Here is a 19,126-nt window from a genome sequence, read left to right as displayed (position 1 = left end):
TTCCTTTTTATACTTGACACTGAATGTTTGACAGTGTCTGTTTGACTAAAATTCTTCTCTTGTGAGCATGAGGGTTCTAGCTGATTGGCCTATAGGCAGAGGTGCTGTGCTGCTGGTGATCTGATAACTTTTGTTTGCCTCACCAGAGGGCAGAGGTGGCATTAGCATTGCAAGCTGGGGTGCAAGTTGCTCTGGTGGAGCAGTAGAGCTGGCTTCTGCTCATAAAACCTTTTCAGACCTGCTTGCTGGTCGTGGGTGAGACAGAAACATTTTCTTTATGACCCAGAGCAAAACACTAAGGTGTCATCTGCCCATTTTCCACTTGAGTTGTCTACAAGAATATTTTATTTAAAGACATTTTTTTGATTGAGTGTTTGTTCCATGATTCCCAAGAGGGTCATTGATCTCCCTAGCACAGTACCAAGAGTTATCAAGGTGAGGAAGAACATATTGGCTGATAACAAGCTGAATTTGTAGTAAGGAAACATCCTTGAGATTTCAGGTGATTTCAGGGAGCTTGGGTTGGTTTGATCTTGTCATTAGATGTCAGTGAAAAGTTTTGCCTGGGACAGCAGAAGATGGTGACAGTGTGTGAAGAATTTGGACAGAAATTAGACTGACCATCCCACCAGATCTGTTCCCATGGGCAAGGGAGATGCTGGTGCTGTGTCTGAGGTTCTGCTCCTGAGCATCAGTGGAGCTTGGGGAAGCCCAGCCCTGCAGCAGCTATGGTGTGAGCAGGAGCCCCATCACCCTCCCCACAATTGGAAACACTGGGCAGACCAACAGAAGTAATTCAGCAAAACAGAAGGGTGGGTGGGAAAATAATTTATTTCTTCTGTCTTATACTGTTGTTTGCTGTTTTTCCATCTGGGCTCACATTGCTCAGTGCTCTCCCAAGGTTTGAGTAAAGGTCAGCAGCTCATCCAGGCACAGTCAGTAATGGCTTTCATCTGTTTGCAGTTGTGCTTGCTGCGGGCAGGGACATCCTTCAAAGTTCAGCCCCCTTTTATCTTTGGCTTTAAACCAATACAAGGCTGGCACAGTTGTTTTATTGGAATGGTCAGATAAAACTAGACCTAATCCAGCCCCAAAGGGGCATTGTTGCAATATTAGTACATGAAAGGCACTGCAGTTAGTCTGCTGAAATATGGGGATAATATGGAATTTTATTCATTTTGAACACTTCAGAAGCCAACATTCTTCAATTTTCCTCTGAAGAGCTTTGGTTTCTGAACTCAGTGCCTTTTCTTGCACACTGCCAGTCAGGAGACTGCTAACTGTTGGGGTTTGCTTCTCATGGTCTGAATTAGAGAAATGTGCAGGAATTTTGTAAGACATTTCAGTTAAGAAACCAAATTATTTTTTTTAGTTTAAATTTGAGGTTTATTTATGTTTGTTTAAATATGGGGTTAAATATATGGATTTGAACAGGTAGTGTTCAGCAGTTTTTACAGTGGTGTATTTGTGGCAGCCACACAGCTTCCTCTTTGCTTTTTTGTTTTCAATTGTCTGTAAATATCAGGACAATTGAAAGCAGTGAGGTCCAAAGCCACCTGCAGCAGCAGAACTCTTCCCATGGACACAGCAGACTTTGAATTCAGTGCTGGCACAGGAGAGGAGGTCCCTGGCCTTCCCAAGCTCATGTAGCTACAGCAAAATGTGACCCCTTTTTGTATTCAGCCCTGAGAATTCCACACATGGAAAGACAGAGTAAACCCATAAACAAGCCTGTTTTCTTTAGTTAGGTAGTTGTCCTTGGAGAAAATGTGCTCTCATAGAAGAGTGTAAATTACTCCCTTTTTTAGTGGAAATAACCATAAGACACAGCTATTCAGTAATCTCTGTAATCTCTGTCAGTCTCCTGAGCTTTCACTGAAGAAAACAAGGTATTAAACACAAAAAATATATTTTACAATGTATCTTAAATATATATTTTTAATAAATTTTTCATTTAAGTCTAAGTGTCCGTGAATGTCACTTTGGACTTTTTAGCCAATTTTTTCTCTAGTAAATATTTTATAAATCTATTTTTGTAGTCATTTGGGTTTTGTTTTATTAATTTGGAATCTGTGAAGAGCATCTGTTACTCTGTGTCCACAGTATCATCTCAGCCCCATTTGGTGAACATTTCTGCTGGCTTAGGGACATCTTTAAAGCTGACAGGCAGCACTTAGGATAACACTTGTATTTGGACTTGTAATCCAGAGCATCCGTCTCTCTGTGGCTTCCTGCTGCTCTGTCAAACAGAAGCTAAAGGAGGGTAGAGGAGGAAAAAGATCACATTCACCTTCTCTGCTGTGGTGTAAAGGGATGTCCTGCTCAAGCTGCTGCCTGGCAGAGGGGTGCCCAGAGCTCCCAGTGTTGAGTCTAGCAGGGACCTGGTTCATGGCTTACTGCTGGTAGTGGCTGGTTGTCTTTTCTTGCTGGGGCAAAACCAGTCTGAGTGCTCAGACCTCAACCAAGAGGACTTCAGACAAGAAGACTGAAGAGCATTGTGATATGCAACACTTTCACCTGGCAGGTTCTTGGAGCGGCACGGCCTCCTTTGGGGAATTTGCTGCCACCTCAGTAAGAAAGGGTTGTTTGACAGAACTGGAAAATGTCTCTGGGGCTGGAGACTTCAGCTCACTAAGTCAGCCTGATGTTTATTGATGAAGAGTATGTCAGGGAGAAGCTCAGGAAATGCTCTGCACTGGGGCTCAGAGAGCTGCCCTGACAAAAGGCTGTGGACAGCAGTCAGCTTCTAAGCCTCTTGCCTGATTTGACACTCACCCTCCTTGCACTGCTATGGGAAGTTTGGTATTCTCTGACCAACTGACCTCAGTTCTTTAAATTATGGACAGTTAAAACTGCATTCTTAGTGCTGTGGATTGCTTGAGTCAAGTGGAGCTGAATGCCTTCTCTCTACTTGTTCAAACAGCAGAACTCGTCAGGCAGGCATCCGTGTTCATCCTGTGAGAAACGAGGTTCACATTTTTTTATATAAAATTTAAAAAGTTTAATAGAAAGACAGTTAGGAGACAGAAATAAAGCAAAATGTATAAATATGGCCGGGTGCCTCAGCATTCAGCCAAGAGAGTACACCTTACTAACAAAGGATGTCCCTTAAAAACAAAACCCTATTACATACTCATAAATTCTCATACATGATTCAAACATTCCTCTTAAGTTTTAGATGTTCCTTTGTTTAGCTTCAACTCTCCCCTTCCCCAATAGATCAATCTTCTTGGCTCCATTGAGTCTCACACTCCCTGATAACAGAGGTTCAATAAATTCTTCCCTTGGAGCACTGGTCACCACTGACTTCATCTGGATAAAATAATCTAAGAATGCAGGGGGGTTTCTGACTATCTTTTCAGTCTCTGGGTTATATAAACTAAAATAGTTTTTATTTTAATACCATGTTACAGCCTAACATATATATATAATACTACTATTTCTAAGTTTCATCAATAACAGAAATAGAAGAAACTATATTAATACAGAAATTTTTTCTAACCTTATACATATAATATTCATTTTAATATTTGCAAAAAGCCAATTATTTTATATGTATCTGTAACAATCCACATCCAGGAGCCTTGGGAATGCCTAGGGGTGATCAAGGCACCCCTGCTGAAACAAGGGCCAGGCTGTGAGCTGTGTCTGCAAGCAGGTATTAGTGCATTTGGGGTTGTGGCAGCAGCGATTTTGCAGGAATCCCCCATGAAGGAAGCCCCTCTGAGCTGTCTGAGACCTTTCACACTTCTCATTGCAAGTCAGTCCCTGTTGCCCAAGATATGCACAGAGTTAGTTCCCTTCCAGCCTCAATTGTGCAGTGGATTGGTGATAAATCATATATTAAAGAAGGAGTTTCAAAGGAGAGGTGTGAGGTGAAAGAAGGCTTTTGAGATGAGGGTAGTGCCGCCCCCTGAGCAGTGCTGAAGCCAGCTGACAGCTGAATCAAAGCCTGTTGCCAGCTTATCTGAGGGCATCTTTCTTCCTACTGCTGTTAATGATGGGCTTTTCCCAGACTGGAAGAAAGTGCAAATAAAAACTTAGTGGTCTCTTTCTTCTGTGAATTCTCAGTTTGAAATCCCACTTTGTTATGTGAGAGGCGAGGACACTTTTCCATTACAGCAGCTGTAATGCTGTAATGCTCATTCCCTGTCATTAATGCTGAGCTATCTCATGCTCATGCAGAGTTTTAGGCTGCCATCAGTGCTCTTGATTTGTATATCCATCATATCCCAGAACTAGCTTATTCTTCCCAAATGTACTTTATGTGTGTCACATAAATGTCAGTTTATGTGTGAAGATATCCTGAAACCTCATCTCATTTCCCCTGGCTAAAGCAGTAACACCAGCTTAAATGACGACTACTTCATGAATGAACTTTCATTCATTTTGGAGTTTTATTTCAAAGGGCAGGTGTTATAGAGGGCACTAAAGCATAAAATTTTACATGCAAATATAATCCCAGTGTAATGCCATTGACCTAATTCAGATTTCTTCTTCATGTAAAGAGTGCTCAGTCTAACTTGCACCATTTCCCAAATGTTTGTGGTTTAATGCAGTCAAGGCATTAGGATGATGTCTTTAATGATGGATTTACAGGGTGAAGGTTATTGTGGTGGCAGGAAATTGGCACAGCAAGATAAAAGGTAACATATCAGAAAGGAGGCAGCTGCCTTGCCAAAGGTGAACTGATGAGCATTGGCATGTAGAGGGAAAGAAAAGAAAATCCTGGAACTACTACTTGAGCTAAGAAAACACATGCTACAGTCACAGAAGGCACTTATAATCATTAATTTTCAGAAGAAATTCTGTCACATGATTACTGCCAAATGGTAATTTTCTGGTGATGACAAATTGCAGATGAATTCCCAGAATCCTACCAAACACTTAGCTGGAGTGGAAAAAATGCCCTGGTTAATCTCTTTAACATGTAATTCTTCCTGTTTTAGAAAATCAGAATCCCACAGGATTAGCTTTATTACCTGTGATGTTCACAGCAACTCCAAAAAAATAATTCAGACACAACAGTGGCCTCAGTGTTGGTTATTTCTTGTGTGGAGGAGCTCAAGGAGAGCATGGCCAGCCACAGACGTGTCTGAGGAGTGGTGCTCTGTGACAGCCAGGTGCCCAGAGGGGAGCACAGAATTCATTCTGTTGCTCTCTAGCTGCTCAGATGTGCAGGGGTTTTTTGTTTAAAAGGGCAGAAAGGAACTTTAAAACAAATAAAAAAAGATAATCAAAGGTATAGAATGAGTTTGGTGTGATGAGAGAGAGAGTGAACAGAATGGTATTCTACAGCTCCAAAAGAGATGTCAGACAGGAGAGATGATAACAGGTCTATAAAATCACTAAGAAAGTGGAAAAGGTGACCACATAGTGATTATTCACTGTTTCTCATAGTAGATGAACTGAGAGGAGTCAAAGGAAATTATCAGGCAGCAGATTTAAATAAGTAAAAACCACTTTGTTCAGATGAAAAGAAATAGATTGAGGAACTGAATGCCACTGAATATTGTGGATTTAGGAATGAGATCAAGGATTTGTAAGATTTATCATGAAGATAAATCTCTCAAAGGTTATTTTAAAAACAAGATCTGGATGCAAATTCTGGCTTTGGGATTTTCTAAGGTATAATGCTTACAGCTGCCCCATTTTGTACCATGGCCCTAAACTTGTGGTACTTGCCAAAGACACAAGATGGGACTAGATGAACTCATGATGCTCTAACTAGATCTGGCCCACCACGTGTTTTCCTGTACACACAGGTTGTAGTACTCCAAAATGTCCAATATGTCCAAAATTCCAATATGTCGTTGCTTCTGGAAGTTTTTGGATCTGTCCAGGTGTGGGACTAAACTTCACAGATCAAGGGATGAAGTTTGGATCCCGGTACATGGGAAAAATATTTGAGTGACATCTTGCAGACACCACTTTCTGTTTGCACTGAGATTGTCTACAGCAGCCCTGAGATCCAGAACTTTGCTTCCACGTGTCTTTGATGCCCTGGCAAAAGTGGCTATTTTTCTGTCAGGGTTATTTTAATTACTGTAAGAATCTTGCTGTTGAATCTTCATGGCTGTAATGCTTTCATATTTAAAAAAAAATTCTCTTTTAGATTTGCTCCTTTCTACCCTATGTCAGTGATTTCAAACCTCACCCCAAACTGCCAGGAATGGAGTGGTCAGCTGGAACACAGCAGAGTGGTGGCTGCCTTTCCCACACCCACAAATTCCAATTAATGCTAGAAAAATAGGAGTTAGGCTGCATTCACTGAGTCAGCTGTGGAGTACAGTGAAGCTGGTGCTGTTCCTGGAGGAGGATGTCATACCCTGGAGCTGTGCTCCCAGGAGTGTTGTTGAATGTTTTCCCTTTCACCTGGAAGCAGCAACTTCTCTTCCAAATAGCTTTAGGCAGCGGGCTGAATGCATGCAGGACCTGCATCATCTCTGCTGCCTCTTTGGAGCCCCATCTGTCCAGGTAACAGTTTCCTTTCTGGTTTCATTTTCTAGGGATATCTATGCCTATTCCGGTCATTGGTTTGCAGGATGACTCCCGGGTGTTTGTAAATGGGACCTGCGTCCTTAACGACGAGAACTTCATCCTCATTGGATCCTTCATGGCTTTCTTCATCCCTCTCATCATCATGGTGATCACGTACTGCCTGACTGTGCAGGTGCTGCAGAGACAGGCCACGGTGTTCATGTGTGGAGAGGTGCCCAAGCAGAGGAGGAGCAGCGTGAACTGCCTCAAGAAGGAAAACAACACAGAGAACATCTCAATGCTTCACAATCACGAGGGGGCATCCCACTTGAACTCCCCTGTAAATAAGGAGGCGGTGCTTTTCCGGAAAGGAACGATGCAGTCCATCAACAACGAGCGGAGAGCCTCCAAGGTCCTGGGCATCGTCTTCTTTTTGTTCCTCATCATGTGGTGCCCGTTTTTCATCACAAATGTCATGTCTGTCCTTTGCAAGGAAGCCTGCGATAAAGACCTGCTGAGTGAACTCCTTGACGTGTTTGTTTGGGTGGGGTATGTGTGCTCCGGCGTGAATCCCCTGGTGTACACCCTCTTCAACAAAACCTACCGCAGGGCTTTCTCCAATTACATCCGCTGCCAATACAAGCCCGGTAAAAAATCAGCACTGCAGCAGAATCAGTGTCTGAATGTGGCTTCAACAGCGTTATATGGGAAAGACCTGACTTTAACTAGTTATCGAAATGGCAATGACTTCAATAGCATGGAACTAGATGAAGCTGAGGAGGGCCTTGAGATGCAACCAGGGACTTCAGAGCTCTCCATAAACAGCTGTAATGTTGTAAGTGAACGAGTGAGCTGTGTGTAAAAGTGACTCTCACAGACCTTTGCTACGGTGTATCTGTAGCCAAAATATATTGTGTAAAAATGTAAGCGTCGGTCAAAGGACAATGTAAATATTGCATTCTGAACAAAGCTTTGTTTTTTTTTTAAAGAGAAAAAAGAGTTGTCTTTCCAGTCCAGTACTTAAAATAATATATATTAATATACTGCAGTGAAGTTTAAGGTTCTATATTTACTGTTAATACTAGATCAGAACTATTAGTTACTTTGCATATGTCATGGACAAAATGTTTGAATTCTTCTTCCAGTGCATGAACAAAAATGCTGATTATTTATCTCAGGTGGAATTTGCTGGAGTCCAGAATGGCACGTTAATAGTTATATATCAAATACATGCTATTAGACTTGGTCAGTATAACTTTCTTTTTCAAGTTGACAGTAAATATATACTTTAAATCCTCACCCCTATTTGTGCCGTGTAAAGACTTTACAGAAACCTGGCAGAGAGATATGAAAACAGCGTAGTGACCGTGCAGGCACCTGGCCAGACATGTCCTGTTACGTGTAGTGGCTTCTGCCATACTGGGTCAATCTTGCACTTCAAGGGACCTTTGTTAGGTTCTGGCTCCCTCTCCAATCCTGCTGTTTTCTTTCCATTCCTCAGGAGGCTCTGGCTCCCCTAAGAAAGGTAGGGAATATGGTTTTGCAGTCCTGGCTAGGATCACTTTCAGACTTGGAGAAGCATGAGAAACAGAGCGATCCCCAGTTATCTATTTCAAACATTCAATAAATGGAAGGCCTAGGATTTATTAAAAGCCCTCCCTTGGTCTTGCAGCTAACCATCAGCTCTGGGATGGAGCAGGCTGTGCTCAGTGTGGCCATCACTGCCTTCACAGATTGTTGGAGGATCAGGGGCCCTGGCCTCCTGAAGGAGAGCTCTCTGGCCTTGGAAGAGCCCAAATCTCTGCTCTTCTCACTCCTCACATCTTGTTATGCTTTAGCTGGTTTATCATTTGCTTCTATTCTCCAGCACAGTGCTGGTGGTAGAGCACTGCTGTGGGCACAGAGCAGAAGGTTCTCAGTGTGTGGTGCTGGCCAGGGTCGAGCTGTGAGGAGCAGGATGTGCCTCCCTGCAGAATGCTGGAGAGAGGTGTAAGCGAGGGTCCCTGCTCCTGTCTCAGGAGGGGGTGGGCAGAGCTGAACAGAGCATTGGAATCATTTGCTGGTGACATGGTTCTAAAGCAAATGGTGACCAAGGACAGCAGGGAAGCAGGCCTGGAGGTAGTCTGCGTGGAATATGAATCTGGAGTAACTTTTAAATTTGATTTATTCCATTTTACTCCCAAAGTAAATTAGAGTATATCATATTAATGCCACTTACATCTCTAATGAAAGCATCCACATTGGGATTGAGTGCATTTTAAGTAATCTGCTTTTAATACACACCATGTATAATTTGAATTAATTTTCCTCTGCATTCCTGTGTACACAAACCCTCCAAGGCACTGTGTCTTTCTGGCACTGTGCCTCTGGGGTGATGCCTCTCATGCAGATTTCCTTATGTGGAGTATTGTCTGATGCCAGATATCACCCATAAGGTTTTTATATCTTCATTAACTACTACACAGATGCTGCAGTGCCCATCTAACATGGATGCATTTAGCATCACTGACAGCCTCTGGCTAAGATAATTGTCGGAACAGAGAAGCTTACACTGGGCATGGATAAATTGCATTTTATTTACATGAATTGCTTGTACTCTCAGCTTGTTGTGTTTATTCCATTAAAATTAACTTGTAGAAGAACTGGAAAATTCTGCCAGTGCTTGAGGTTGCACTGGCTGTGTGCAGCTACAACCTTGCTGAGGCCAATACTAAAACACAACATTTGGGTTGTATCTGCTGCTGGGTTGATCCCAGACTGGTGCACTGAAGTTGAAGGTCTTTTCTCCTTCATCCCCTCCTGGGATAAATCCATACTACTTTCCTGCAGGCAGATGAGGCATCCCAGTGCAGAGTGCAACTCACTGCTGGCAGAAGGCAGCAGAGCTGCTCCATGTGCCAGCCTGCAGATACCACCACAGGCCTGAATGCTTGGGAATCCACTTGCCTCTTGAAAAAGGTCAGGTAATCTGTAGGAAAGCCTCTGTCCAGAGACACAAACTTGCACTTCAGTGACTGCCCTTTACCCTGAGTCAGATTTTATTATTTCAAACAGTACAGAAAAATCAGAAAAATCACAGTGTATTTTAAATTTTTTTCCCCTTTGGGTGAATTTATAGCACATCTCTTCCAGACACCTGTATGTGTGTGTATATATATATACACACACACGTGTATATCTTTAAGAACCAACCACAGACTTTGAAAGCATTTAGCAATAAGTTGAATTACAGTAGCTTCTAACACGTGTAAGTTGTGTGAACAGCTCATTTTCCACAGCATCCTGGAGCTCAGTGTAAGTGCTCACACAGGCATTGTCTTCGCATAGGAGCCTTCACGTCTCACCCTTGCCGGTTCTGTTGTATGGGCAAAAAGGGAACCTGCTATATTTGGATGTAAATAATGAGTTGAACAGAGAATTTTCAGAATTTTTATAAGCATTTTTAAAAAAATTCAGCACCAGAACTGTAAATATGCCAACCTCAGCTGGACCCGTTCTGATGTCCATCTCTTGTTTGGATGAAGAGCCAAGGGGACTGCCTTACAGCACCTGTGTTCCTCCCAGCCAGCAGGGGAGAACATTTCTCTGAATGGTTAAATACTGTCACGTACCCAACTTTCTTTGGGTCATTCACATCAGGGTTTTGTGATGCTGCTATTAATTTATTAAAGAAAGTTTGTTGATTTAGTCATTCTTCATTATTTTTTTTTCATGGTTTATCCAAAAATAAATAAGTGAACATGCCCTCTCTTTCTTTCATCTGTCCCCAGTTAAAATATGTCCTGACCAAAAAACCAAACCAATAACAAAAAGCGAGGATAAGGACCTATCCTTGAAGCATGGCCCACAGCTGCTTTATCACAGGAATCAGTGTCAGCAGATGTCCCAGCACTCCCAACCCCAAGACTGTGAAATGTGAAAGCAGTGATAGACTATTCTTCCTCTTCAAATCACTCCCTCCAGGAACAACTGCTAAAATTTACATTTTTTAAACTATGTGAGTTTGAAGAACTGATTTAGTTCTCTGAAACTTAACCGAAGTCAGGTTGTCCCCACAGCTCCTTTGGTTCTCCTGAGATGTAACCATTAACTGTGGTGGTGCCTCCAGAAGCCCTGCCTGGGGCTGGCTTGTGGGAACACCTGCTGGAAGCTTGGTGTGAGTCCTCAAATCCCAGCTCAGGTATGGTTTTGTCTTACAAATAGTGTTTGTGGTGGTGTTTTGCTTTGATTTGGCCTGAAGAAAAGAATTCCTTGGAAATGGTTGGAGGCTGAGATGTGCTGGCTGCTTTGTTTCCCAAACCAGATGGAGCTGTGCAGACAGGCTGCCCATGGGACAGCACACATGCAGAGGCTCTGCCCCAGCAAACAGACCACCCCCTTTGACTGGAACTGGGCAATCTGCTCCTGGGGGCAGCCCAGGTCAGAATTGGCTTCTTCCTGAGCTGTAGGGGCTTGCAGTCTTCCCTGCCCGAGGTCAGCAGCAAGGCTGGCTCTGGTGTTCAGGCACAAACCCCTGTGGCTGGGCAGCCTGGTTTCTAGACCTGAGCATCTGTTCCACGCTGCCCCACACAGCCAGGTCTGGGGATCAGCTGTGGTGGCTTTGGGGACCTGTGTGTGCCTCACAGTCTGTGCTTTGAGGAGAAGATCAGCTCCTCCCATCCTGTGCTTGCTGAAGATAAGAGCAGCTACCCAGAGGCTGTGGCATTTCGGGAGGTGACATGGTTCAGAGCCAATGCTGAGGAGTCTTAAGGCATCCCACCTCAGCACGGCTCTTTAATGTCTGAGTAACTGTGAGTCTGCAATAGTTTTCATCAGAGTGATAATTTAAAGATGTAAATGTTAGGTGATGTGTGAGTAAGCACTGTGAACAGTGTGGTTCTTGCTGTTTTCTCTGCAGAGACACTCGTGTCAATCCTTAGAGCCTTTCTTCTGGAGAGTCCTGTGAAAAGTTTCATCACTGGTGTGGAGGGTGCCTGGTGCCCTTCCCAGTCAGCATCCAAGGCATTGGAGCCATGAGGGCCCTGGAGAGACACAAATTCCAAAGAAGAAACATCTTTTCAGGAAGAAAAGCAAACTGCAATCAGCCCTTCAGAAATACCATTTAACTTTGAGCTACTGAAGGGTGTCTGATACTGTGGCAGACAAATTGTGCATTCCAAAAGCAGAGCCCATCATGTGATAAAGGAGCAGATGTCTCTTGGATGGCTTTCCTCCCTGTGTCACAGTATCATTAGGATAGCTACGTGCCAAGAACTGCACTTGGCTTTGTTTCCATTTCAGGGCAGAAAAGGCATCAGAGGCTTTTTCCTAGGAAAAGGCACACAAAAGAGCACCAAGCCTTGTGCAGGCGAAGCAGAAGGACAGAGATAGACAGATGTGTACACACATCTGTGCACATGAACACACACATCCCAGAGACCCCAGAGAGCCACAGATGTCATCACACTTTATTCTTCCCTGAAAAGAATGGGAGTATCTGAAAATCTGGAGAGGAAACCTGTGATGGGGACATCAAATATACCTGCTGGTGTGATTGTTAGATGGGGCTGTTCCAGTGGTAAAGTAGTTTGTGGGGGTGCATAGCAAGAAAAAAAAAAAGCTTTTATTTTTTTCAGTTTAAACTGTGAAGTTGTTATTGTCTGTTTTGTCTCTCCCACATTTTTCTGTAAGTCTCAGGTCTTCTGCTTGTTTGCTTTTACACACACAGGAGCCTGTGCTCTGAAGCTGTCAGAAAACATCCATGTGATGTGCCATTCCCTCTCAGCTGTGCAGGGATGCTGCAGTCCCAAAACATGGAGATGGAGAGGCTTCAGGTGAGGGATTTTAGATCTCTACAAGACAGACAAACAATGCAACAAGACACACTTGCTGATTAAAGAACCACACCAGAACATCTTTAATGAACAGTCAAGTGCAGGAGCTATACACTCTTTTTACACGCTGTAAAAATTTGCATAAGACTGTCCTAAATCCCAGGTTGGGTGGCAGCAGGAGGGTGTGTGGGTACATGTGGAGGGAGCGTGGAGCAGCAGGGTTTCTGCTCTGGGCAGATCTCCCACATGGTCCCTCCACGAGGATTCCTGTCCCAGGACCCAGCACAGTGTGTCCCAGCTCCCTGCCCAGTGGGGTTCACTCCACCCTTTCCAGCCCCAGAAAAGGTTGCACGAGCCCATCCTGCTGGGCCACGGCTCCAAGGGTCTGTGGAGGGGCCTGGCAAGTGCCCTGGCAAGTTCCAGTGGTGACAAAGGCCACATAACTCTGGTGGCTCTGGGGTGGTGACAAGAGAATTTTAGAGTGCTCAGAGCAGGCAATGGGTGACAGATTATTGTGGAAAATCGAGACTCTGGAGCAATCCTTCTTCTATATTACATCTCTCATTAATGTTGTCTTATGTTCTGCTTTCTCAAAAACCAAAGGATCTCCTAGCAGATAAATGCAATTTTCCCAGCAGTTTCCTGGGACAATGGTAGCTGCTTTGTGACTCTGGTGGGTACCAACATTTAGGTGACTTGAAAAATGAATCATGCAGCACCACACAGGGGCATGTTAAATCCACTGATCTGAATTTTCCTGTGCTTGAATTGGATAAATTGGATAAATTAATGTTTTATTAAAATACAGTTGGATTATCTAATGTATATTTTTAATAGGATCTAATTGTGGCATTTTGAGTGATTTAAATTTCGGATACACACACAAAAAATCTGTAAACTAGTTCCTGTTACAAATGTAACTGCCTGGTTACATTTGTTTAAATTTAGAGCAGCTTCCCATCTGTGTGTGCCCCTGATGTTGATGTCTCCTCTTACAGAAGGACAGGTGGGTGCCAGTGATGGATGCTCATCAAAGACACTGAAGATTTTAATCTTTTTCCTGACTGACAGCTAGAGCAGATCTTCTGTGACATTTGGGGAGGAAGATTTCAGTGCCTCTCCTGTGGAGCCTGTGCTTCCCAAAGATCATGACACTGCTCAAAGCAACAGGTAAGTGCAACAGCCCAGCAGAGAGCTCAGCTCTGTTGGGGGCCCCTCTCCTACAGGCACCAGGAGTTCATGTCCCTCTGTGTCTCCAGAGAAGATCCACAGGTCACAGTGACTCACCCATGGCAAGGTCTGGCCCCTCAGCTAAGAGGGTACTCCCCACCTTTTCTTTTTGCAGCACAGCCACAAGGCTGGAGCACAGGCAGGATAACCCTGAAGAGAGCATTTGCTCTCTCTTGTACCTCCTCTAGGTGACCTGAAAAGGAAAGTGCCCGGATCCTGCACCAGGCTGTCCCATTTAGCAAAGTGCAGGGATGAATTACTGCCTGTGCAGCACAGCCATACAGGGATGCAGCAGACCATGCTCAGGACTTGGGGATTTCCTTTGGCAGATCTTTGTCCCTTGAGGGTAAATGGACATGATTCCCTGTTGGTATGTAGGCAGCTGACACTTTTGTTTTAGAGAATGGATGGGACTGTGTGTTTGGCCTGAGCAACAGCCCTGGTGGCAGCATGATGTGGGGACACATGGCCAGGCAGGGCCCGTTATGAGAAGAGAATAGAAACCTTGGCTTTTTCCACCTAGCAGCCAAAGATGGGTGAAAAAACTCTCCATCAGTATATCAGGGAGTGCTTGTTCTGATTAAGGAGAGAGAGGAGCTATTTAAGCTAGAGGAGGGAACAGATATACAGAAAAGGTGGAAATAATGTAGGAATTAAAGCAGGTTTCTAACAGCTGGGGTCTTCAAGGTCTGGGACTGCACTTCCTGATGAGGCAGCAGTAACAGCAACTGAAATGATTATTGAGGGCTCAGCTCCTGCGTTCACACAGGAATCTATCCCATGGGCGCAGCAGGAGGGCCCAGGTCGGCCCATTTGTCCTCAGCCTCTGGTTTGGCAGAGCTCAGGCACCAAGCCAGCCATCTGTACAGCAGCACTGCCCCAGAGACACATCCCAAAGTGTGGGAGGAACAAACATCCCCGAGAGAACACTATTTTTGGGCTACGGTCCTTCCAAGTCCTAGCAAAGCCATGAAAAATGCTACAATTTTGGAGGAAGGCAGGAGAGGCCATGCCAAGTCAGTGCATCTCCCACACGCAGGACAACATGAAGTCAAGGCATGGCAAAGGCTGTGTGTTCCCAGCCCTGAGCCAGCCCCAATTCTATGAAGCAATATTTCATTTGTGTTCTCAGGAGCATCCAGAATCAGCCAGCCTGGCTAGCACAAGCCTGGCTGCATGCAGGCACGTAAGAGTCCTTTGTGTTATACAACAGCATTTTCACTGCCATTCACTGTTACTGGAGATTGTCTGCTCAGGAGAGCAACAACATTGAGGTAATGTCCTTTTGGGCTGCCTTCAGCTGGTGTGGTTGAGCAAACGCTGGTGAGAAGCTTTCAGGGCTGAGCCTGCTTTGTGCTTGCACTGCCTGACTTTTTAAAAACACTTCTCTTTGTTGCTGCAGCCAGGAACTTCATGCTTTTTCTTCAGTTAAGTAAATTGTGCTGTTGGCCTTTTAAGCTCTCAGTTGTTAAAAGTGAACTTTGCTGAACCTTGCAGGCAACAAGGTTATTGTCTTCTCAGTGTGAGTGTTTCTAAATAAATTGGCATCATGGGCACAAAGTTCTGGGCAGCTACCAGCCAAGATCAATATGAGAGCCCCGAAGGTTGGGATGTATTTCCATTTCAACAGTGAAGAGCTGCAACATCATCAGATAAAAGCCAAGAACTATTCTCTTCTGGGTTTCATGCATCAGGTGGGGACCTCTTGGTGGAACAGTGACTCTCTCAAGCTCCCAGGGCAGCTCTGGCTCTGTAGTCAGACCTGTGAGTATCCAAAGGATGTTTGGGTACCTAGAGAGAGGATGGGATCCTGTGTCTTCTGTCTCTGTTTCCTCCTCCTGTGTAAATTTTCTGTAGCCATGTCACGTTACTCTCACCTACATGTTAGACCACTGCCTGCATTTGTTAAAATTTAGAGCAGCTTTACATCTGTGTGTGCTGCTGAAGTTTGTGTCTCCTGCAGGACAGCTGTTGCTCTGGGTGGTTTAAGACACTGTTGGCATCTGTTTGCTGTTTCTTGTGTTACAGGTACCCGTGCCTGGGGTACATGTGACCCACCCATGCAGGGTGGGTGGCATGGCCAGGAGCAGGGAAGCTCTAATGCCCAGGAAGATCAGGCTCTGCATGCTTGTTTGCTATGCATGTCTTCTCCATTACTGCATGAATTCCAGTGAAGGGTATTCTGCCACCCTTTGTTTTTAATTCACCATATCTAGATAACATCAAAGGAAGGTGTTCCCTGGTTTGTAAAAAACCCCCATGATATTAAGTACTTTTTTTTCCCAAGTGAAAATAACTCCTGCAGGTTGCTGGTGCTTTGGCGAGGTGAGACATCCCAGCACGCCAAAGGTGCGATATGGCTTTGTCACCTCCATTCACAGCTTCCCAGGCAAGGAAACAAAACCCATCCCTTGTGGATGATCACTGATGGCCATGGCTCAAATCCCCTCACTGCTGCTGCAGGAACCTTTCGCACCTCCCATCAAAGGCTGGGCAGTGCAACCTCATTTGGCATCTCAGAGAAGTCAGAGGTGCTGTGCAGGCTGTCCTCGGTGTCCGAGATGAGTGCAAGCACCACGGGGACCGCAGCAGCACTGACACACTCAGCTCTCCCTGGACTGAGACCCACTTAAACACTGACACTGTTTCCTGGGCAGACCCAGCGAGAAAGGAAATATTAAAGCCACGTTTAATATTTTTAAATTACTTTCCTTTTTTTTTTTTTTTTAATGCGTCTGATGTTGTGAGACTTGCTGAAATGGCATTTAATTCCTGAATATAACAGTTCCATGTTGTGTCTGGATGCAGATCCACATAGGAGGCAAGCAGCCCAGGATGGCAGGGACATGAATCCTTGATTTTGGGCTAAGCCTTGTGGTGTCTGTCATTTTTCAGCTGGTTGTTTTATCTCTCTGTACTCTGGGAAGGGTATCTTGACACAGACAGTTTGCAGAGCCATTTCAGCTGTTCAGACAGCTCAGCCACAATATGTTGCCTCAAATTGTTCTGTCAAGCACATGCATCAGCTGTATTTGCTTGCCTTGAAGCTGTGAAAACCAGAGACCCTCCTGAGAAAATTTAGCTTCTACATAGAAATAAAGAGGTTGACAATGCTCTCAAATGAACAAATGCCACACAAGGCAGTGAGCTGCAAACCTGCCATGGCCTGCGAAGCTCTTTGGATTTTGGATTATATCATTAGCTACTGCAGTCCCAAAGCCTTGACATCTAGAAGCTGCAGCCAGAAGGGCTGTGCTGTCCTTCCAAGAGCTGGGCACTGCCTGGAGCTGCCATGGCTCAGGGATGGGTGCTGAGATCCACGGGGGCACAGGGTGCCAGGGCGAGGCAGGGACACACAGCAGGGCACAGTCAAACCTCCAGTCAGGGCTGATGGGATCTTTCTGTGGCTGCTCATGGGGGAGGGCAGTGGCAGGGGCTGGTTTTGGCTGGCACATGGCCTGGGGGACACAGATCTGGTCAGTGTAGCAGCACTGGGCCGTGGTCATGATGCCAAGAGGCACAAGGTGATGTTACTCCCCCGTCTCACCAGAGCCGACGATGGAGCAAAGCTGTGACACGTCTCTGCTTCACAGTACAGAAAGAACAAGACTTCTCTTTCTTAATGTGACAGAGATGTTATCCCCTCTATTTAATTTTCATGCACTAAATACCAAATTCTGGCGGCACCGATGCTGCACCTGCTTTCCATGTCCTCTGCATCCAAGCACAGATGCTGACACCCAGTGGCCATGGGATTTCTAGCGCCTGCACAAGATGGAAAATTTCAGCAGAGATGCCTCAGCTGGTAAGATACAACACCCACCTTTTCATTTCCTCAAGTGCACGAGGAGTAAAGAGTTCCTGAGAGATCACAGAGTGGGTAAGTCTGGAAGGGAACACTGGAGCCCATCTTGTTCAAACCCCTCTCAAGCAGGGTCCCCGAGGGCGCTTTAGTCAGGATTGTGTCCAGACAGCCTTTGAATATCTCTAGAGGAGACTCCACAACATCTCTGGGCAGCCTGTTCCAGTGCTCTCTCTCCCTTGCAGTGGAGTTCCTCCTCATATTCAGGTGGAAATTCCTATGTTCCAAGATGCCAGCCTTGCTTTGTGTCTTGCAGCCACTGGCAAGTTATAGTGGTTGAAACACTTGTTCTGAGAGGCCACTCAGAAAAATTAAAAAATATGAGGATGGATATGTTTTTCAAATTATTCTCTTGCTGGCAGCTTGAAAATATACCTCAGTGAGAGAAGAAGGGTGATTTTTGAGTTCAGGGACCTTGGCTTTCATCTTCCCTGTTTTGCTGCTTCCCAAAAGCAGTTAGAATATGACAGACTAAATGGATTTTGCATTTCCCTGCAGCATGCACTGGATCATGCTTTTGTATGTGTGACAAGTATTGACATTCTCTAGAGAGAAAAAAGCTGTGTAGGAAAAGTTGGATTTATTCTTCAACAAATGGCTCTAAGACTTTATCAGTGAAAGACAGAAAGAAGGCTCTAAACTCATGGGTATGCAAAGACAAAGACATGTCTCACCAAACATGTGGAGCTTAGTTGGTAAAAATACGTGGAACCCAGACATGAGCTGGGAACAATAAGAGCAGAGGAGGGATTTTAAAAGTGCTTTACTAAAAATATTAATTATGAACTACAGAAAATGAATTAAAACACTCTAATGAGACTACTGTGTGAAAGAAATACATTGGTGTAATTCTAAAAACATAGGATAAAAAAATCACTAGTGAAATTCTAGTGAGGTTCAGGATGTTAGGAAGGCGAGTGGCCATCTATTAGGGCTGAATTTTGCAAATGCTTCAGATGTGATACTGTGAGAAAGCAGGTGTTCTGCTGCTGCTGCACTGAGGACCCTGTGCAGGGGGCAGTTTGGGGAGCAGGGAGCCCTGCACAGGGGCCAAGCCCAGCTTTCCTCACCTAAATACTCCTGTAAAGCTGCAGCGTACAGATACCATAAGTAGATGTACTTAATTTATCACTCTGTTACTAGGCAGGTTTCTAGGCAGGCTTCAGCCTAACTTTTATATTTTGTGGTTACTGAAATAGCTCTGATCTTTTTTGGGGTGAGTTCTAGCTGTGGAGGTACAACAGCCTGCCCTACTTTTTCCCTTGGGGACATTCACAATGCACTCACGTGTTTTTAGTAGACATTTTAACTGTTGGAGAGTCTGGCAGAACATCAGAGGCCTGAAAATCCATGCCCAGTGAATGCTCATGGGTATTTTTCAAAGTAAAGCCATCCCATGGTGACTGCCCAGGAGACAGTAGAGGCAGTGGTTGCGTCTCAGCAGAATTAAACAACCATGAAACTTCTTTTCTGCTTCAGTCTGTGCATTGACCATTTTTTTCCTGGTTCTTTCCTCCTTAGGTTCCTCCCCAAATGACATTGGGCTGGTGCCCATTTAGCAGTGGAAGCAGCTGATAGTAATTGAACAATTTTGCAGTTGGATGTGTGAGACAGCACTTGCTGCATTGTTTCTGATTGGATTAGTACGGCTCTTTACATGGCTGATTGACACAAACTAGATTTTCTCTCTGAGCTTCCACTGTTCATTAGAAATTCCCACTTTGAATAAATACTCCTTCAA

At 44.6% G+C, this 19,126-nt stretch overlaps 1 protein-coding gene across 17 annotated transcripts in view; it reads left to right on the top strand.

Moving 5' to 3' along the window:
* Positions 1–16,226, top strand: part of HTR2C (5-hydroxytryptamine receptor 2C) — a 140,111-nt gene extending 123,885 nt beyond the window's left edge. For 3 of the 17 annotated variants that reach the window (XM_015626446.3, XM_033514023.1, XM_033514024.1), the window contains 2 exons: positions 6,510–7,315; positions 10,251–10,524. In XM_015626446.3, the coding sequence (XP_015481932.2) occupies positions 6,510–7,315; positions 10,251–10,286 (842 nt within the window). In that variant the 3' untranslated portion in view covers positions 10,287–10,524. The other 14 variants (XM_033514026.1, XM_015626444.2, XR_004497227.1 and 11 more) reach the window with 13 other exon arrangements.
* Positions 16,227–19,126: the final 2,900 nt, after the last annotated feature.

Source organism: Parus major, chromosome 4A (assembly GCF_001522545.3).
Source record: "Parus major isolate Abel chromosome 4A, Parus_major1.1, whole genome shotgun sequence".
NCBI lineage: Eukaryota > Metazoa > Chordata > Aves > Passeriformes > Paridae > Parus > Parus major.
The sequence above is the reverse complement of the archived record's forward strand: the minus strand, read 5'-3'. Positions and strand labels throughout refer to the sequence as shown.